The 23,277-nt window shown below is 35.2% G+C and overlaps 1 protein-coding gene across 2 annotated transcripts in view; it reads left to right on the forward strand.

The window, feature by feature from the left end:
* Positions 1-23,004, forward strand: part of LOC128987859 (transcription factor E2F4-like) — a 100,469-nt gene extending 77,465 nt beyond the window's left edge. For both annotated transcript variants that reach the window (XM_054408917.1, XM_054408918.1), the window contains 3 exons: positions 5,698-5,830; positions 20,166-20,228; positions 22,694-23,004. In XM_054408917.1, coding sequence (XP_054264892.1) covers positions 5,698-5,830; positions 20,166-20,228; positions 22,694-22,809 — 312 coding nt within the window. In that variant the 3' untranslated portion in view covers positions 22,810-23,004. The remainder of the gene's footprint in view (positions 1-5,697; positions 5,831-20,165; positions 20,229-22,693) is intronic.
* Positions 23,005-23,277: the final 273 nt, after the last annotated feature.

Genomic DNA, 23,277 nt, shown 5'->3' on the forward strand with positions numbered 1-23,277 from the left:
TTGCAATGTTATTTTCTGATTTTAAAATTCATTTTCTTCTGTATCATGTCATATTTTGCAATATAACGTTCCATTACAAAATCAGTGGAAATTCCTTTTATCACAGAACTCTTACAATAATTTCTTATGGGATTATCTAATATCTGTTGTACGGGTTGTTGTCTGCCTTTTTCACCACTTTTATCTATATTTTATCATATTATTCTACAGATCATCATAGGTTCATGAGATTATTGTCACACATGTTTTCAATCATAAAAAAAAATCTTTGACTATGTAATACATTACAAAATAATACAAGTAGTGCAGAAGGGCACGTTGCCCATTTGAGCCGTGTCCATATTTTGTTAAATTAGTAGTAATTTACAGCAACTGGATAAAACATTTTACAATATTTATATAGTAATACTAGCAACAGTGCCCGTTGTGGTTAAATACAACGGTCTCTAGTAAAATAATGGTTATGAAATCCATACACCACTTTACTCACTAATATTAACGAGGTGTTAGCCCGTCCTACGTACGGAAATTCAGTATATAGTCAGTTAAAACCGTGTACAATTCACATCAGCTAGTTTACACAAATAAAGGCAAAGTTTCTTGCAGTTTTAATGTGAAAAATCATCTTGTAAACAAATGTTGTGTGACCAAATATGTTTTTATTCCATCATAGGCCTATACGATATGCATTTTAAATCCGATAATTTTACAATAAAACAGCAATCCTGCAATTTTTACGATGTGAAAAGCGTTGAAGTGAGATTTGCAGCCAATTCGCACAGACACACTCTGATTATAAGTAGCCTACGGTAGAGAGAAATAGTCAATTGAGAAGTGGATAGACCTAGTCAACGATACCACCTTCCATAGCATACCTGCCTCTTCCATAATTATTATCACTACAATACAACTACTATACACAATTTCCAGTAGATCTGAATAGAAACGGCCAAAAATAAAACGATAATATCCAATAAAATTCACAGTACACATAAATCGTCACACCTATCCTTTTATATCAATTTCACTGCATTAATTGCTAAATAAATAAGTGTAAACAAAGAAAAGTAAAAACAATAACAGTTTGTTTTGAAACAGCTGTTTGGTTCAAATAACATTCATTTGAAAAAAATAAGTGGTCACATGTAGCAGGAATATAATAAGTAAACACGCTAGTAAAGCTAATGACGTAATTGTCAATGTTTATTATCCACACCGTTATCAGTTCTATCCTTGATAATTACCCACCCTCATTGAATAAACGTACATCGTAATTTCCCATATTAGTTAATTTAAACTACAATATATTCATAGTTGAAATAAAAGTGATATTTTCACGTTTGGGGGCGCTGATATAGGTGCCCCTAAACGTAACCACAACTGAACACGATTTCATAAAAGGATGGTTTGTCTAATTGCAGTATCCTAGGCCAGTTGACGTAGTGTTCAATCTATGTCATCCATCTGTTTATCTTTGTATAAAACCCGGCTGAGGTTGTGGTAATTTAAAATCGTGATTCCTGATTATTCTTGATCTTCTTTTTATGACATCAATATTTCCCGGCCTAATCCAAACAAAGTTAAAGCAGACAAACATTAATTGTAAACAAAAAGCTACCATTAAGAATTAAGACATGTAAACATTGTTATTTTTCTAATCTTTCCTTGAAAATTGGAGCAGTAAAATAATTTGCATTTATCCTTTTTTATTAAGACTCGTGTACAGAGCCTCGATTTGTAACTGTGGTATAATTAATTTTGGTTAAAACTATGGTTTAAACTGATGTCTAATTATCCCTACTAATCTTACTTATTTTCTATAATCAATGACAAAATAAGAGTAAATAAAATAACCTCATAGTTCCATAGTTTATATTTAACCAGCTGTTAGTTAAAACAAATTATATTGCTCTAAAACAAATCGAAGATTACAAAGATTGATTTAAAAAATAATTTGAACATCCTAGTATTTTACTATGTATATTTAATTAATCTGTCATCCTCTTACAGAAGAACTGAACGTACCAATGATTAGCATTACACATAGTATAAATAGTACACCCTAAGTATGTCTTTACATTTTTATCCAAATGCTGAATTTGTGACACAAAAGCTGAATGTTTACAGCTGTTATGTTAAGCAAATTATTTTATGCCAAAAGCTAGTTTAGAATCTTAGCGTCGGCTGCTGGACTTAAAAAAAATTAAAACTTAATTTAAAAAAAACTGGGACCCTAAACTAAAATTATGGCTTCGACATTCCCTAGTTCTCAAAATTATCTTTCTCGCAACACAAAAATAATGAAAATCCGTCGAGTGGTTGATTCAGAATCGTGAAATAAAAAAACAATATTATAGATGGTACAGTTTAAGCACATAACATTAGAATCACACATTAAACATAAGGAACACACTTTAAACATAAATGCAAATTGTTAACAACAACATTTAATCAAAGAAAAATTAATTAGATAACAATATAACAATAAGCTGTTGAATTATTAACACATGTTTCGTATGATTAGATTATGCATTTATAAAATGTATTTGCATGAAATATTTTCTGGCTGAATAAAGTTCTTATTCTTATTCTTATTCTTATTCATACTGGTAAACCAATTATTGCCATCTATAAAAATAATTGGTTTTTATTTTCCGAGTCGGGTTAGCTTTTCTACCCGACCGATTTTCATAATTTTGGCCTTAAACTAAAGGCGGCGTGCGGTGTGGACGTACCGCAGATTTGCCATCAAGCATCGGCATTCATTTTGACGTATATTTTGAGTTATGCACAAACTGCCTCCCTGTACAAAGTGTACATTTCTTATGGGAGTTAAATTTAGTTTTTTTCAAGTTCAATGTTTCGCAGGCAGGCGATGGTTTAGGCTACAGGAGGGCTCTTCTACCTGCCCGATTTTCATAATTTTTGTCTTAAAATAAAGCTATGCAAGCACATATTTGTCATCAAGCATCATCATTAATTTATCTAATGTATTACTCAACTAAATATTTTTTTCTCTTCAATTAAAGATGTATTCCAGCAGTTCTAATTACATTATACATTTTGGTGTAAAAAACTTAGTGAAATACCAGCTTTCATTTGAGCTATTGATTATTAAGATCGGACTACCTAAAGCACACTGCTGAATTACGAATCAACAATAAATAATATCGTTTCAGTACCTATCTGCAATCAATGATACATAACTCTATTTTTATTTAAGTTATTTTATATGTCTTGGTCTTAAAATACTTCAAAAGCTTTCACTTGAGATATTGATAGTTTTAATCAGTTAAGTTCAAGATACTGTATCGCTCAATCAGAAAATATAAATTTGATTATATCTTGGATATGGAATTTAGTTTTAGATATATTTACTTAATTCTAATTACGTTATTCTATTTGTTTTGACCTAAGAACCTTCATTGAAATATCAGCTTCCATTTCATTAAAGCACGCAGATAAATCACAACCAACACAAATTGTTCAAAAAATGGAGTTATTTATCATCGATTTATAGCCAAACGATCTTCCTTGCAACCTCAACAGTACTTTCATAATTATTTGCAAATCTTCACAAATTAGGCTATCCAATGACCTATTAATTAATAAAATCGGTTCAGTAGAACTGTAGATTTAATTGTACAAAGTTTAACAACAACATCTTTAATTCAGTATTTTCTCACTACTATAAACCTGGAGGTTGCTTAACGTTTTTGCAAATAGCTTTGAAACGGTGAGGAAATCGACCAAAGTGGAAGGTGATATTCTGAAAGAGAATTAAATTTCCTACTAATTACTATCATGAATTTCTTGAATATACTCAATAAAGGCAGCCTAAAGTTGGCTACAAATATAAAATTGAAAATATAAACCTGGAATAAAAGGAGTTTTAAATGTATTATCGATGTGTTTCACAAGCTAGGGCTCAACCCGGCTTGGTACTTCGAAGACACTTTCTACACTTAGTAAACCCGCAGATCATGGCCTTAGGCCAATAATCCGTCTCAAAGACGTGAGGAAATGCGGTGTGAGTAATATAAACCGACAACTTGAGGTTAAAACTCATTGTCGTGTGAAACAAACACAACATAACCTACAGTCAACACAACAACAACAAGTTTGAGTGTATGACTATGACTATTTAGCGGCTGCAGACAACGGCGGCCGGCTAGTTTTTTTTTGGGTTGGCAAACGCCAGTCTAGGCGCGCGGTGTCACTTTTTAGATGTTGACTCTACTTGGACAGTTGAAAACTCAGACACTTGATATTTTGATACTTTTTTAATAATTAAATAAACTCGGACAAATGAAAACTCGGACAGTTGATTTATTTAAATATTATTAGTTATTTATCAAAACTCGGACAACAGATTTTTCTAATATTTTGTAATTTTTAACAAACTCGGACAGTTGAAAACTCGGACAAATGATGTGATCCCTTTGATGCGTATAAAATTTACTAGAGCGGAAGAATGTGGTGATATTCTAAGTACTGTACAAAATGTCAGCTGACATTCTCAATGTTTTAGTCAGATTTGTTTATTTATTCTGTTTAATTCTTGTATTCAGTTTTGCTTTATAAAACCTAAGTTTTATTCTCTAAAGGTTTATTACAGTATGGTCGCCCTTTCATTGAAAAGTATTAAAGTAAAGTATTAAAATGTATTGTTTTGCCTTTCTGGTGTTTTTATTCTGGTCATAAAAGTCATAAAGGAATAAAAGTGATAAAACTTAAATGATATAAACTACTGACTCAACGAGTTCTTGGAAGTACTTCACTTGCCCACAAAAATTATTGTCGTAGTAAAATATTAATTGTTTTGGGGCTGACCCCTAGTAAATTTTGATGATTTGACGTGTTGCAAGCTGTGACGATGTTGCATTGCAAAGAAACATATCAGCTTTGAAATTTGAATGAATAATTGATGTTAGACACAAATTTGGACTACTCCTGCATTCGCTCAATACCTTGTCGATTTTAATCACTCAATGAGTGGTATTAGGACCGGCTGTTGGAAATTCTACATTATTGCTGGAAAAGTAACAAATTGGACACACTGGAGGAGTATGAAATATATAAAATGAACAAAGACAAAGAAATAGTAGTCCAGGGGCTTAATAATCTATGTTCTTCTAGACTATGTACACTACAACCATGTGTAGTGTTATAGATAAAACACACTCCCTAGTAGATTTCTCATCCTTATGGAACAGCTGAAGACAATTTTATTGTTAGTTCTGTACGGTGTACTGTAGCGGTTGTGTTTTGTTTACAATTTGTTTCTTGTTATTTCAGTCATTTGAAACCGCGTTTAACCAAATAATACGATCCAGTCATAAACAATAACTCGTCCCCTAGTTATAAAACCAAACAGTAAAGCACAAATCAAGAAATTAACCCTAAAATAATAGAAACTAAATTTCATAACACTAGCGCCCAGTGTCACAGTTCACAGCACATGAACTAGTCACAAGAAACAAGCTTCAAAATTTACATTGTGTTGAGAAGTCTACTTGTGTTGGTTAGTCTATGGTAGTGTTTGACAAAAATTCTGGACAACTTCCTAGTTGTCCAGCTGATCAAATTCCTTTACTAAAATCCAGACATTAGTTATTGATAATTAATAGGCATTGAATTAATTAGGCATTTGTTGTAAATTAATTGAATCCTTGACTTATTACTCTTTGTGATCAGGATACAAATGAAACAGAATCAGTCTTGAATCACTCTCCTCCTGAAAAAGTAGAAGTGAGGCCCAAAAACAGTAAAAACAAAATGTTGACAGAAGAAATGATAGAAGCTTCAGTCATCTTAGGAGATCTCAAAGGTAAAGTATGATTAAAATACACGTTTTTGCAAGGAAATTCACTTTCAATTTTGCCACTTTTTACATTGTAGCTTTCAGCTTTGTCATATACAGGGTGTTCAAAAAAGGTGGGGACATATTTTACCTAGTGATTCCTTGGGTCAAAATAAAGAGAAAATGAAGAATAACATTTTTTCCAAAATCGCTTCGTTAACCAGATATCCGCCATTTTGTATTTTTTACATAAACATTTTCCCCTTTTAATATTTTCAACCGATCTTTATGAAACTTTGTATGTATGTTAAGGTAGACGAGACCCGTGTCATAAAAAAAGTTCATCTTGATTCATTTTAAAATTTCAAAATGGCGGCCATTTAAAACTTGTAAACTCAAATTACTCGAAAATGACTGGTTTTATGAAAAAATGCCACATATGATTTTATTTAGCATTTTTAATCACCTATCAAACGGTACCAAGTTCAAAAAGATCGAATAAGAAATAGCTGAAATATTACGATTTTTAGTTGTAAAATGGAGTAAACCTGACTAGCTTCTGCCATATCCTACCCCATTTTACAACTAAAAATCGTAATATTTCAGCTATTTCTTATTCGACCTTTTTGAACTTGGTATAGTTTGATAGGGAATCAAAACTGCTAAATAAAAGTGTTCTTGACATTTTTCAGGGTGACCACTCAACCGGGAAATCGGGAAAACCGGGATTTAGCCGGGAATTTTAGTGATCGGGAAAAAACCGGGAATTAGCCGGGAATCCAGAGTAAAAACCTGGAAATATTTAATTTATTGTGTATCAGTATTTTTCTTCGACAATTAAACAAGAAATGTACCCCAAATGCTACGATGAACAAGCAAACACGCAGTTGCAGCACAATAACACATAAGCGACGTGTCTGACACGGTTGCTATGCAAGATTTGCGACCTTGATTTACTCTTCACTCTTCAATATTAGGAATGATCATCGATAGTCGATGTTTTCGAGACATCGATGTTTTGTCCAAGTATTGAGATATCGATGTACACTGGAACCCTCCAGTGTACATGGGATAAGCATCGATAGGTTTACCATCGAATATCGATAACACCATCTTTAACATCGTTGCAAAAACATGGTTATCGATGTTTTTCCGGTTTTTATCTGGTGTTTGTACTCATAAACAGCAGATGAAAAACTGGAAAAACATCGATGTTTTTGCAACGATGTTACCGATGGTGTTATCGATATTCGATGGTAAACATCGATGGTTGACCTATCGATGCTCATCCCTATTCAACATGTACATCTGCCTCCAGTTACCAACTACTGAGTACTGATCGCCTATATTTTGGCGTGTGACGTGCGGTCGGTTGTTCCCGCCTGCCCTGTCCCCTCCCCCGCCTCCTAGTGTAGTGAGCGTGAGCGACAGTCTGTGTGAGTGAGACAGAGACATTTGTTGTTATGCTGGAGTCTTGACCTTCACCCCCTAACCTAAACCTCACAAGTAACAACGTGCAGTGCCAGTGCGAGTGCGGGCGCCGGGCGGTCGGTCATCGACTTCCTGATTCTGTGATTTACGACATGCGTGTCTGTAGTACTAGTTCTTACATAGTTTCAAGTTTCGTTTTTGCCGTGTTTAGCTACCAAAGGTAAGTGGTACTCATTGATGTATTTTTATTAGTAGGCCTATACATTACTTTAGATTTAGACACTGTTGTGTTGTGAAGCAAAATAATGCTAAGACACTGTTGTGTTGTGAAGCAAAAATAAAATGCTAAGAGAACTACAAATTATTGTCCATCCTATTATCCTATTATTATTTACTGAGTTTAGAAGTCTCAAGTCTTAACTCTATATTTAAAATAAAGAAGTGCTTATTGGAGTCTCATTCAACAACTCAACATTAGATTGCATTTAAGCTGCATGCTGTTATTATTTTTTTAGCGTTAGGTATTTCAATGCTGGTGTTGGTTTTAAAAACTTGTTTTCTCGCTGTCTTACTTATTTTAGATAACGAATTAAAAATTCTTCAATGCACACATTTTTTATTTTTATTAGCCTTTAGATACAAGAGTAATAAATTAATTGTAATACCTAAACAAATTAGTTTTTTACTATTGTTTATGAAATCGAATCCGTGAACCACTATTGCCTATACACAAAATAAGACTTTCCATGTAATGTTCAAATTTGAAGCAAAATTATGTGGTGCAATCTGTTGATAAGGATAGTCAATGGTTTCACTGTTTGAAGTCTACTCGACACATGTTAACATAGACGTAAAGAGTAAAAGCAGGGAACCGCTCCAGTTCTTGCCGACACGAAAATATCGTACCCTCCCGGATTTTATTGTACCCGCCCCTCTATAACTAAATAGAAGCAGGGAACCGTTCTTGTTCATTACGCCACGAAATAATCGTGCTCTTTAAATGCTGTTTGAATTCTTTCTGATTACAGTATTTATTCGCGGTTCTGTTATTTGAGAAAGATATGTCACTGTAGTAGAAGATGTAAAATTTTATTTTCATTAAAAATATTATACTCTGATGTAGAATGGTGGCCTCAATATATAGTTGATTTTTAACTGAAAGCCGCTGGAGCTCGGCCCTACCTGCGAGTGAGCCGACCCACGCACACACACACACCATCACCCAAATCGCCTAAAAGCCCCGATCCCCTCCACTACCTAGAAATATAACATATGTTGTATGATACCTCAAAGTAGCAAATCATTTTAGATATACTGTAAAATGCTTAGTGTTAGTAAATTTGTTGTTTAATTCCATGTAAAATGAGTCCAAATACGAAATTATTACAAAATGAAATAGTAGAAAAATATTCGTAACTTCTACATTTTGCAAGCAAAAAATATATTGTTTGGTATCATTTTACTTAACATTTTGAGCTGAAGCCAAAAGCATTAACCGATTCTATCAACGATAGTAAAATTAAAGAAAAATGATAGATAATTTCTTTTAGCCAGTGATGAGTCACACGACAGGTGTCTGTTCCGTCCTAATCCCTTGCGTGTGTGTGTGTGAGAGAGAGGCCTGCGTGTGTGTGAGTAGGGTCGACGACCCTTCAGCCAGCCGCGTTCCCTGAACAATCATACTACATATAAATTTGTATTCATTTTTGTAACCAACTTCAATTATTGGAGATGCATGGAACGCAATATGGTATCTCGTTACGTAATGAACTGCTTATCGCGAGCTTTAGGGGAATCCAAGTTTTTAATACCAAGTGGCTAAATAATTTTAGATACGTATTTGACGCGATTTTCTTTTTATTTCAGATAACCATGTCTCTATCAAAGCCGAGTACAACAACTTTTCGATCCTCATATATTTTGGACTTTCCCTGGGTAAAGGAAGATCCACGTTCAAATACTTCCGCATTATGTACTTGGTGCAAAACTACCATTAACATTGCTAGCATGGGAAAAACCGCCCTGAAAAGCCATTCTAAGTCAGCAAAACATTGTTTGAACGAGAAAAACCGGGAAAAATGTTTGAAAATTGGGATGTTTTTTCGAAATTCTGATGATAAACGTAATGAAGCCAGCACCTCTTCTCTCCATACGGATACAGCCACTGTTAGTGACCAAGTTACTGATCCTGGCCCTTCTACACAATCCACTGCCTTGCCACAGACCTCGCCCCACAGTACACCAGAAGATCAGCTAGCTCGAAGAAATACTCCTGCCCTAAAACATTTCTTGTTCTCAGAATCCGTTACAAAATCCGAGATATTTTGGTCTATGCAGATAGTTCTCAATCATATATCTTTCAGAACTGCAGCCAAACTAGCCGCTGGGTTTAGTAAGCAATTTCCAGATAGCGAAATAGCTGGGAAAATCAAGCTACAGAGAACTAAAATAGGGTACACCATTGTGTTTGGACTTGCACCGTACTTCCGGCGGCAGCTGGAGTCGTCATTGAAAGATGCGTCATACATTGTTGTTTGTTTTGATGAAGCGCTGAATAAAGTGTCCCAAAAACAACAAATGGACAAACACCTTAGATTTTCCAAAAAATCCCAGATTGAAACGCACTACTTTTCCTCTGTTTTCTTAGGAAATTCGAAAGCCTCTGACTTGTTGGATGCCTTGACTGGCATATTACCGAAAGATTATCTAAAAAAAGTCATTCAAGTATCAATGGATGGTCCTAACGTGAATTTGAAAATGCTAACAGAATTAGAGACCTATCTAAAAGAAATACCGGACAGTCACTTATTGCTAAACATAGGAACTTGTGGCCTTCACACATTGCACAATGCATTTAAAGTTGGAATAAATAGCACAGGATGGGAAATAATCACTTTTTTACGTGCTTTGTATAATCTATTTAAAAACTCACCTGCCAGAAGGTCTGAATATGTACGGCTATCAGGATCTAAATTGTTTCCTCTTCAATTTTGTGCAGTAAGATGGGTTGAAAGTGGACCTGTAGCAGAAAGGGCATTGAAAATCTTGCCCAACGTAATTAAGTACGTAACAGAAACGACTAAAGAACCCAATTCCTACAGCTTCAAGGTTGTGAAGGAAAAGATTAAAGATAAAATGTTGATGCCTAAACTCGCATTCTTTTCATCTATGGCCTCAATGATAGAGCCGTTTCTTCGTGAATTCCAAGGAGACCAGCCGATGGCACCTTTTTTGTACCAAGAATTAAATTCACTAGTGTTATCGTTTATGGAAAGAATTGTAAAGGAAGATGTTTTGAAAAGTGCTAAAAACAGAGCAGAAAAAATCCAGCTTACTAATGACAATCTGAAACCTGCCAAAACTATAGATATAGGCTTTGCTACACGTGATGCCCTCAGAAACTCAGGCGAAAAAACACAATTGGATGTATTAACCTTCCGAAATGAATGTAGAACGGCTATTGTAGCCATGACGAAGAAACTCATGGAAAAATCTCCACTGCATTATAGTTTGACAAAATACATTTCTTGTTTGGACCCAGGAACAATTGGTTTCGATAGAGCACTTGCTGAGGTTAGATTGACAAACTGCTTGGAGTCTTTTGTTTCAAAAAATCTAATTTCTGGAATAAAAGCCGACTGTATTAAGAAGCAATATAGAGAAGTATTCCTCTCTGAAGAAACTATGCAACTGTGCAAGAAGTACAAAAGAAACCAGGTCCGATTGGACAAGTTTTTGTTTGAGATTATTTCCAATAACAGAGGGACAGAACAGTACAAACATCTGACTGAATTTTGTTCAATTATTTTGACACTGTCTCACGGAAACTCCACCGTGGAGCGAGGTTTTTCTATCAACTCCGAATGCATTGTAGAAAACCTGAAAGAGGAGAGTCTGGTCGCTTTGCGCCAAGTTTATGATGGGATAAACACAGCTGGTGTCCCGGTAGAGCAATTTGAAATTACTAAGGAGCTCGTGCATTGTGCAAGAAACGCACACTCACTTTATACAGAACATTTAAGAAAAAAGGAAGAAGAAGTCGGTGAAGAGGAAAAAGCAAAAAAACTTAAAAGGAAATCTGAACTGGAAAAAAAAGAACTGGAAGAGAAGAAAGCAAGAATCATAGAAGATGTAAGAAAACAGGCAGCTCTACTAGACGAAAAAATTGCCAATTTGAATAAATAAGTTTAGGATTGTATATTTTGTGGATTCTATATTGTGTACATATTAAGTTTTTTAAAATCGTGTTCTAATAACGTTACTCTAGGACAAATGAGTAAATCATTGACAGCTTACATTTTTTTATAAGTTGCGTTTATTTTTCAATTAAGTGTGATTTAAGTGTTTTATATAAACTATTTAAAAGTCTTAAACATCTTTTCCTCTGCCACAAACGTGGAATCAACTACATCATACTTGTAAGTATAATTTGTATGTTTATTTTGCATGTTCTTTTTCTACTGGTACATATAATTGTTTTTTTAGAACTTTTAATAACTCACTAATTAACAGTTATTATTTTATATTTTAGTATTTTTTGTTCATGTAAAGTACCATGTCTTGAATTATTAACTATCATACTATACACACGTTATTAAATTACTATCGTATGTATATTAGCACATCAGTATTCATTTCAATATTTATTTGCATGAATTGTTACGGGGTGGGAGCTATTTGACAGACGCAACATTCTTACTACGTTTTACTCAGATAATTGGGGTCGGTGCTCGATGTGGCGGGAGGAGGGTGCGAGGAGGGAGGGTAATTGACCTTGACAGCCGGCAGTATCCGGGCGGGCGGGCGTCGGGCAATACGATCAGAAACTGTACAATGTACAACATAACCACTATGTCCGCGTCAGTTCCGTGCTGAATTGTGCGAATGAGTTGGTAGTTTTTTTTTTATTTCAGCTCTTATTAAAATGCGTCTTTACGAAATTAGTAAATTTAGCAGTATATTTTCATCTGTTGGTATGAAAATAGGACTTCAATACGCCCTGGAATTCCTTGAAAAATACCCGGGAAAACCGGGAAAAAACGGGGAATAAAAAAATCTGTTTTGAGTGGCCACCCTGTTTTTTCATAACGGTATGAAACATGCTCAGACATGCAGTTTTTGAGTAATTTAAGTTAAAAAAATTCAAATGGCCGCCATTTTGAAATTTTAAATTGAATCAAGATGAATTTTGAAGAAATGAACATGAATCAAGAAATTAACATTGGTCTTTTCTAGCTTAACCTATATACCAAGTTTTATAAAGATCGGTTGAAAACGTCAAAAATAAAAAAGTTTATGAAAAAATACAAAATGGCAGATATCTGGTTAACAAAGCGATTTTGGAAAAAATGTTATTCTTGATTTTCTCTTTATTTTGACCCAAGGAATCACTAGGTAAAATATGTCCCCACCTTTTTTGAACACCCTGTATATCATTAAAACACAAATCAAATCAAAACTTCTTTATTTAATAAGAATTTAAACTTCTTTATTAAAACGTACTTATTACATTAAATAGTGTCAAATAATGCTTGAGCCTATTTTCAAATTATGATACAGATTATTGGATCAATGTAATGTATTACAGAAAATAATAATACAGTAGACCCTCTCTAATCTGGCACTGCACCACCCCGGCACTCCAGTAATCTGGTGTCTTTTGACGGGTGAGGGCTTCCGAGATCCTGGCAAAATTCTGACTATCTCCGGCGGCCATATAGACATCATCATCTACTCCCGTGGTCACGGAAACGTCATCATCGTCTTTCGCGATAGCGGCAAAATCATGAACATCTTCTGCGGCCGTTTAGTCTTCATAATCTACTCCCGGGGTCATTGAAACATCATTGTCGTCTTGCACGATCACGGCAAAATCATGAACATCTCCCGCGGTCATCTAGACATTATCGTTGTCTTCCGCGGCCATGTAAACATCCTTATTCACTCCCGCAGTCAAGAAACGTCATTGTGGTCTTGTACGATTGTGGCAAAATCATGAACATCTCCCGTGGACGTCTAGACGTTATCACAACTCTCGTGGTCACGGAAACGTCCTTGTCGTCATGCCCGTTCAATAGCGGTTTCAGATAACGTGATCTTTTGGAGACATGCTTTAAGTTCATTTTAAAAGTTTTTATTGATACACTCCAGTAATCCGTCCGGCATTTTCACTAATCCATTTTTAGTTTCCACTTATCACGGTCCTATATCTGCCGGATTACTGAAAGTCTACTGTCATAACAATTCAAAGACTGCTACTTTTAAATTGTTTAACTAGGCCCTAAGTTATTTTTGCACTTATTCATCTAAGGAGTAAAAAAATTAATTTATAAAAAATTCTTAACTTTTATTTTTATTTTCTTAATATTCCTTCCTAATGTTTGTTGGTAGTGCAAATAAAAATGTAGTGCCCATGAAACTAGCCTTCTTTAGAAAAAAAAAACAAGATTGTGTGGCTCAACTGGTTTACTTAACTGGGCCGATTAGATCGGACTTACCTGATGTCGTGAAAACCGCCACGGACCGATCTCATCGGCTCGCAAATTTGACGCGAAGACCGCCGCGGGCTGATATGATCGTCGCTGCAGTTCAGTGCGAGAAACGCCACAGGCCGATTAGATTGTATTTTTATTACTGCGCGGTTATTTATAGACCGATTTCCATTAATTTCATGTCTTGTAAAAGGCTTGGAATCATTATAAATGGCTGTTCTTTTTGTTTTTATTGTTAAAGGTAGTTTTTACAATATACTAACGTGTAAAGTCGTTTCGATCAAGTAGGCCGTGGCCTCGCGCCAAATGTCTTGGTGCCACGCTGTCTACGCCACCTGACGTTGGCGGCATTTCTGTCATTGTCTTACTGTTTACTGCTGTATGTGGTCAGTGATGTTGTGATTTCGCCTTTTGTTAGTTATAACAAAGTTTTATGGTAATTTTTATATTGTGCTAGTGTTAGAAATGAGTAACAAAAGGTGCCCCGCTTTGCCCTTAAGTGAAAATACACTTGTGAACCAGATAGTTGCGAGTGGATACGAGGTACTTAGTGACAATGAAGACCGTGATTCCCTTCTTGACGATATATCGTCTTCCGACTCTGAAGACATTGTGGATGATACAGATGAAGATCCGACGTATGATCCGGATCCGCAACAAACTCGTTTAGAATCCCTGTTATCTCTGAACATGGATCGTGGGCGTAGGCCTATAGGTTTCGATATAAATTTACCTGGACCTTCAGGCGGTTTAGTGTCCCAACGATCTGAGGAAAATCAAACCATGGCATTAGATAGGCTTCCAGATGTTGCAACGCATAGCAGTTCAGATGAGGACGACCCAGGCATTCTAGAGAATATGCAACGCATTGAAAATCGGTCGATCGTTCGAGGAAGAGGACAAGGTTCTAGCATTGGATGTGGACGTGGTCGAGTACGAGTACGTGTACGTGGACGTGGACGTAATCAAAATGGACCTACAGGACCCAGAGTACCAGCACAAACTTCTGATTGTGAAAGTAGTGAGTGGGAGGAAATAGAAGATGGTCAAGATCCTGGATATCCTGAAATGTTTCCTTTTTCGGAAATGGCCGGACCCAGACATTGTCCCCCCGAAACTCCAGCCCAATAGCTTACTTCTATTTATTTTAGCGAATTTCCCATATAGGGAATAAGCTATTACCGTAGGTCTCATGGTAAGACCTAGACCCGGGACCGATTTACTTTTTCGTTTTGAGGTCCCCAGAGGCCAAAAACACCATCCGTTCAAATTCATATATAAATATATTCATATATTCATATATAAATTATATATATGTGTCCGTTAGCGCGATAACTCGAGCAAAATTGATCCGATTTTGATGAAATTTGGTACAAACGTGTAAACCTACATTTATTCGAAAGAGTTCGCGAACCAGCATAATCGGACCATGGGATCAGGGGTTTATGGGAGGTTTTATGGGGTAAAAATGGGTTTTTCTCATTTTTGACCCTAAAAACTTTAAATTTCTAAATTTCTCTCTAGACCATTTTGAAGAGCTTAAAAAAACAAATAATTTAGTATATTGAAGTGTTTTTGAATGTTCATTGACTACGGAGAAAATTAAAAAAAATTGTAAATTTAAAATTCTCATGTTATTCTTATGGAGAATAAATTAACTGTTCTAGTTTGCTTGTTTATTTGGTTTATTTCATACTAAGCTATCAATATTTCAATTGAAAAAACACACCTCAACATCTTCCCCGTAGCAGCAAACCTAACTACTCACTAAAATTAATGTTATTTAAAAATGGAAATAAATCTGAAAATTTATAGGCAATATTTTAGTAGAAATCAAGCCGGGTAAATGGAAATTCGCTTAGTATGCAGGTTTGCTGCGACGGGGGTATTTTACCAATGTGCTGTTGAACACATTTGCAGTAGAAACTAACAAAAATGCACTAGGGTATTTGAGTTCTCGTGAGGGCAATAAAAGCCCCAGAAGCCAACTGCGATCTTGGGTAAACACAAGCGTGGAAGAAATGAAAGGTTTCATTTCTGTAATCCTAAACATGGGAATCATTAAAAAACCGACTGTCAAGAGTTACTGGTTTACCAGTTCTTCCCAATCTAACTCCTGGTTTAGCAAGTTATTCAGTTGAAACAGATTCAAAATTTTATTGAAGTTTTTTCATCTGGTTGACCCAAACACCCTCCCAAATCAGAATGAGCCGAACTACGACCCATGTGGGCGTTTTCAACCGCTAATTGACCATTGCAACCGTCTTTTTCGCCTTTACTATATCCCTTATGAAAAATTGTCAGTGGATGAATCCTTGGTGGGGACAAAAAAACGGATCGCCATGACACAGTATATCCCCAAAAAGAAGCACCATCGGTGGGGCATAAAACTTTGGGTCCTGTGCGATGCTCTAACCAAATATTGCTCACAGTTTTACTGCTACAAGGGTGCTAGGTTCGAAACCGACCGTGCAAGGATAGATAAATATGGATTAGGGGCGACAGTCGTGGTAAAACTACTCGAGATGGCAAATCTTCTGAACAATGGCTATCATTTGTATTTAGACAATTTTTTTGTTACAAAAAAACTTGCCAGATATTTGTACAGCAAATCTACATACCTAACCGGAACACAAAGGTTGGATCGCAAGGGTATTCCTCGCCAACTCAAAGAAAAGTACCCAGTTGGTAAAAAGGTTTATGTGAGGAAGGGAGCGGTTTTTCAGATGGCATTCCGGGAGAAAGCTACTAACTAATCTCAATTTATTCTACTGTCAACAAAATCTGTGGCAAGGAACGTAAGATATGCAATACGAAGATCTGGCAGGGTTGTGATCAAAAATAAACCGGACATCGTCTACCAATATAATAATGAAATAGGGGGAATAGACGGGACGGATCAAATGTTGTATACGCATTTGGATGAAAGGAGATGTATGAAACATTGGAAGAAGGTTATTTTTAATATATTTGGCCGAATGGTACTTAATGCCTACGTGTTATACAAACAAAACACTGACAAGCCTGTTTCCCGACTACAATTTCAAATCTCCATAATCGAGGCCATGGCAGATGAATGGCTGACAGCCAAAAACGCCGCAAATGTTCATGGTGGTGATGGCGGCGGGGATGGTCCCAGAAACAAGGTTTTGGGGTGGAAAAACTCGAAGGACACAAGGAAAAAATATGCTGTGTATGTAGTGGCAAAAATAACCCAGAAGGCAAGAGAAGACGCAGCAGAACCGTATGTGTCAAAGGCCAGTTGCCATTTGGATTGTCTGCCCCGTCATAAGGGTCAACAATGTAAATATTAATCAAATTTGTTCATTTTACTCTTTAAAAACTGGTTGTGTGTTCCTTTAATTTGTGTGTGTGTCATTTAACTCCCTGGACATAGAAACATAGAAACTTCAACTCCAGGAATATTTTGGTGAGTTTCAGCAAAATAGTTTTCAAAACTATTTAGAATTATAATTTAATTTTATAGTTCTATGAGGAAGCTTGTTTTTAACTTGAAAATATTTCTAGATGTAATAATTTCACGTAAAAAACTGCAATGGCTTAATTGTTACAGAGCAATAAATTGTACCTAGCAAATATTCCAAAAATGCCTTTTTGTGAAAAATACACCTTTTGTTATTTTTTAATAGTATATCTTTATTTATGAATATTTCTTCTTAGAACTGTTGTATGGTCTCATAAGATAATTATGTTTCCAAAAATGTATAGTTTATGCATAAAAAAGTTATATATATACACGTTTTAAAATTTTAAAATTGAAATTTTATATTAAATTTACAATTTTTTTAAAACTTGCTCATATTAATTAAACTAAAAAGTGGTATAAGCTTTCCAAACTATATATGTACATGTAGAACAGTTAAAGACAAACAAAAAAAAAAAAAATTAAAGGTCTAGCTATTATTTACGCGGAGTTATGATCGTTTCAATAGATGTCGGCAAATTAGTGGATTTCGCTGCGGCGATTCTCAGTCGTGTCGCCAGCTGTTGGGTTGGCAACCTTCAGACAGTCAGCTGACATAGCGCTCGGTGGTCTTCGCGCGCAATGTTGCATATGTCCGTGGCGGTAAAAGGGTTAATCTAGTGTTGTGTTTATGATTTTTTTAAGGCATTATGTGATTTGCTTTAGTGTACATCAGGGTTTCAAAAATATACACATCATATACTATTAAAATACCCAATTTGGAAAAACATTCTTTAACAGACTGTTATGGGTTTGAATTAAAAATTATCTTGATTGCTTTTTCCTTTTTGAAAAAAAAATTCTGATCGGAATCTTTGTTTGAGGTAGCTATATATATTGCAATACAGTATGACAAGTTTATAAGGGAGTTTATAAGAGCCAAGTATGGTAAAATATCCATATTGCAAACTAGGCTCATCTGTTGCAATGTATAGCACTCAGACGACATCTTGTCAACATGGTTGACACAACAAACAATGTGTTTATTCCATGTTAGATGCTGGTCTAATATTAGCCCAAGAAAAAATGTATTGCCATCAATCTGATTTAGTTTTGTATAATTTAAGAATAAATTTTAGCGAAATTTCCCCTATAGGTAATAAGCTATTACCGTAGTACTCATGGTAAGACTTGGATCCGGGACCGATTTACTTTTTCATTTTGAGGTCCCTAGAGGCCAAAAACACCATCCGTTCAAATTCATATATATATATATATATATTTACATACGTGTCAGTTAGCCCGATAACTCGAGCAAAAATCATCTAATTTTTATGAAATTTGGTACAAACGTGTAAACCTAAGTTTATTCTAACGAGTTCGCGAAACAGCATGATCAGACTATGGGAACAGTGGTTCATGGGGAGTTTTATGGGGTAAAAATTGGTACTTAAACTTAAAATTTAGCATTTTCTTTTCAAACCATTTTGTAGAGCTTAAAAAAAAAAAATTATCTAAATATATAAAAGGCAAAGCCCTCACTGACTGACTGACTGACTCACTCACTCATCACTAATTCTCACACTTCCCATTTACCTAGGAGGCTGAAATTCGGTACACCGATTCTTTGGGCATTGAATAGGAAAACTAAGTAGTTTGTATTCTGATCGGGCTTTCGGGCTCCGCCCCAGTGGCTCTGGAGTTTCCCATGTTAACCTTATGATTTTTCATATTTAAAAGGAATTTCTTAACAGCTGTTTCAATTAAACAAGTTGGTTCTGTTCTATGATGTTCAATAGCATTAAAGTTACAAGGATTACCAACAGGGTGCAGCACTATTATTTTTTTTAATTTATGACTACAGCCAATTTGCAACCAAAAGGTGAGTGAGCGTAGCGAACGAACTTCAACCAGGACGTGATTGAGCCATGCGAACGAGCTCACTTATGAAGTAAAAAGGGGCAAAGCCCGCGGATACAGCTAGTTAAATATATAGATGTCACCTATCACTTCCGTCGTCTTCATATGTGAGCAGACGTAAATAACTCTGAGCGCAGGGCTGCCACTCTCACAATCTATATTTCTTCCTCTTCAAAATGACATATTATATCACTAGTAATAATAACTTACAGTGTATGTAATTCGTATTTTCCACATCGTCACCTGACGACCATTGGCCATTTGTTAAAAATTTCGAAAACAGCTGTTTTCATAAAATCGTACCGGTTGTGCAATCAATATTTCGTTCTAAATATTACTACCACAATGAAGATAAAATCAATGGCTATCCAGTGGCACCACCCGCAACATCCCACGACGAAAATTATCCGAGCAGGGTAATGCCAAACAAGACGTGTTTTGCCAGTTCCCAAGTGTCTGCTGCAAAAGTCGTGCCGCGCCAAAAATTCATATGATTTCTAATCGTCGTGACATTGTTATATACCTGCTACAGGGTTTGTTTATGTAATAAAATGAAAGTTCAGAATGTGATCTTTCGAATGGTATATATATTATTCTCATCTGAGTAGATTGTTAGTGTTTTTTTTACCGCTAAAAAAATTTCGGCCCAGATCGTCACCAGACGACTTTGGCCATTCTAAGCATCAACGCCAGATCGTCACCAGACGACGATCGGCCACTGCTAGGGTTAAAGTTTGAAAAGTTGGTTGTATACTACGTTTTCTATTATAAAAAAAAAAAAAACTGAAAACAATAAAATTGGTCTATAGCTTGAGGGGGTCCATTGGACATTAAATTGTTATCATTTAGTAATAAGTCAAATCTTTCATGGTTGGCTTAAGCCATTTCCATAATTTCCTGTTAGTTTATGGAACTAGATTTTGAATATGTCATTATTAGGAGAAAACATAATGACAATACACGATGACAATTTTAACACATAATGATAATTTTAAAAATTACAAAAAAAAATAGGCCTTTCAATAATGACAGTGTAATATTGAGTTTTAAATTTCCTTAACATACCAATTACACAAAATGGATGGTTCTGTTTCAGATTTTTTAGTTACCAATACTGATATGGATGTATCACCAGCACCAGATCCTTATGAAAGTGATGGTGAGTTTAAAACAACTAAGGAGCAGAAAAATTATTCAGCTGTTTCAAATATTAGTCTAAATTCAAACTGTAAACAAACATTTTCTCCCTAAGAATAATATAGGAACTTTGAAGGCCACTGATATAGAGCCCTGATGGAATGTTAAAGATTTTTCACCACACTATGGTGTTTTTGGCTGTATTACATACGTTAATTGGTGGCTGAAAGTTACGTTTTGCTGGCCATGCCAGCTGTCATCGTAATTTGGGGACCGAGCAGGTTTTTACAGGCCGGGGCCGCAAAATCAGCTGTCCGCTTACTTACTTAAAACACGAATGCATTTTAAATACACAATCAAAATCCATAGCATTGCAATAGAATTGTGTTATTGTCACAGTTGCCTAGCAACTATTTATTTTTATTTTTGCTGATTCCTCAAATTATTTCTTCACATAACCTTAAAGTTGTAGTTGTGTTGACTATCATTGTGCATAATTATAGTGGTGAATAGTGGTAATAGGGTGAAGTGTGGTGAAAAAGATTTTTCGGTTTATAGCAAATCTGCAGGCCACGACCTATCCAATTACACCTTAAACATGGTCATCAGATGCTTGGCAGCTTCAAAACAATTTACCACAAAATTCATGTTGGCCTATTAATTATGTAGAAGATTAGGGGAATTAGTAGCAACTATTTTTACTGACACAAGATTTGTTCTGATGCTTAAAAACATAATTTTTTTCATGCAACACAGCTTGTGTCATTTAGTCAGGAAGAAAAATTCTATTACCAGTAGCTAAAAACTTAAATTTTAAAAAGGAGTTTGTAAGTATTATAAACTGTTAAAATTCTTGTATTTAATTCATATGTTTGACACCAACAACAGTGTAATTTAATTTTTTCTCATTATTATTGATCTAAAAAATACAAAAATATATACGTCTCCCGTCTAATAACACTTGCAATAAGATATTTACACTTAAAAAGCTGGCTGAATAAAGTTTCTGATTTCAATTTTTATACTTCTGTGTGTAGATCAATTATGATAGAATACATAGTTTTGTTTCAAGTTTTGTCTGTTGGTAACGCACTGCATAATTTATCGTGAATTAATAATTTTAACTAAGGAATAAATAATTGCAATCGTGATGCTTAGAACTATTACGATTAAGTACTTTGTTACCTCTTTATTACTTGAAAGAGTATTACTGAGGACAAGCATTAACAAAAGTTAAACTATGCATAAGCAGTAAGCACAGAGAAGTGAGGTACAGAGGAAACAAGCTTATGGGAAGACTGTGCACTTTCAGATCTGGTATGTTGTGCCGTTAATATACTTGTGACGACCAAGGAAGAGACTAGGCAGCGAGCACTCTGGATTTTTCTCCGCTGTGGTATATGAGAGCGAGAGGGACTTTGCTCTAGACACCAGTGACTAGTGCGAGACACCATTAAGTGTTCCATTGAATGTTTCCTCTTTACCCTTTTTATCTGTATAATAGGCTATATCTTGTTATCTACAGGTCTTCCCATATAAAATCAGGCTGATTTCATGAGCTTTAAAATAGTTGAATTGACTAAAAGACCAGTAGAATCCCGCCGTTCCTAACCCTAATATTTCAATTATCTGCCTATTTCAAACAATAGTTTGTAAATTATTTAATTTTTGTAGTAGATAGTACAATCTAACTACTTTACCGTGTACATCATTGAAACTAGCGATGTCCTTGCAAATGTCGGAAAAGCTCACAATGTCGTCACAAACATCAAAAGAGCTAGCAATATCACCATAAACTTCCCCGAAGTTAGCAGTATCACACAAGTCAGCAATGTCTATTCCATGAGCCACTGGCAATAACACTATAAACTTTAAAGATTCAAGCGATGATTTCGCAATCTTCAGCAAGGTTGTCAATGTGACACGAATGTTGAAGATGTCAGTGATGTTGCTTGATATTTCCTAAAATAAAGTGATGGTATTTCCTATAGAAAAAATACTATCAAAATCTCCTCGACCGGTAGAATTTAGTGATACCACAAATGTTGGTTGGCCTAATTTGCAATGTTGCCACAAACGTGAACAGTGGAGAATCTGGCGATGATATGACAACAGTGAACATTGCTGATGTTAGTTATGTCCTTGTGAAGCTTTTAATACACTTAAATGCTAGGGCAGCATCATCATCATCTCTCCTGATAGCAGCCATTACACCCACACATTTTGCGCTGGTAGCTACATAAACATCAACTGTAATTTTGCCCTAGATATGTTAATATTATTTCAGAAATCTAGTTATTACAAACAGGTTTATGTTCCAGTAAGTTCAGAATAACAGGACTCTACTATATTATTGAATGAAAACTAAAGCCATATCTATTTGTGGTGCAGGGTTAACATGGTTTCTTTTGGACAGTGATTGTATTCTTTTAGAAAGTGGTTTAAAAACCAATATTATGCATTTTATCAATTTTGGAACAATTTCAGCAAATTCACCATTTTTAAGGCTGAGCCCTCCTCTCAACAGTTTGGACTACAGCTTCAATCTGGCTGACAACGAAGGTGTCTCTGACCTATTTGATGTTCCAACAGTGAAGAAATAGCCAAACGCATTCCTAACCATCAACTATGTGATATACGAACAGTCAATTACCTATTTTTTATGTGTCATAGTGAAGTGTTAACATTGAATTGACAATAGGTGTTTGTAACCTGAGTAATGAACCCAAGGACCAACATTTTTTTTAAATGTAACTGTGTAAGTCTGGAAAAATTACATTATAAAATCTATTACCATATGTAAGTAAACTATGTCTGCCTGTACATAAATGAGTGTGCCAGTGAATGTCCGTTTCATATAAAACACAGATATTTGTTTTGTCCAGTCAATAACAAACGTTCTTAACATCTTCAATGCTGAATAATAAAAATGATTTATGTGCGATCACTTGTATTTTTCAACACTGTTTGAACATGAGATATTAAGCTTTATTATTAGGAATTTCAGGAGAATACGGACAAGACATTTAAACCATTCTTTACATTGTAGCTTAATTGTCTATTTTCTCATG

This window comes from Macrosteles quadrilineatus, unplaced genomic scaffold (assembly GCF_028750875.1).
Source record: "Macrosteles quadrilineatus isolate MER2022 unplaced genomic scaffold, UCM_ALF_1.0 Scaffold_2__2_contigs__length_208266976, whole genome shotgun sequence".
NCBI lineage: Eukaryota > Metazoa > Arthropoda > Insecta > Hemiptera > Cicadellidae > Macrosteles > Macrosteles quadrilineatus.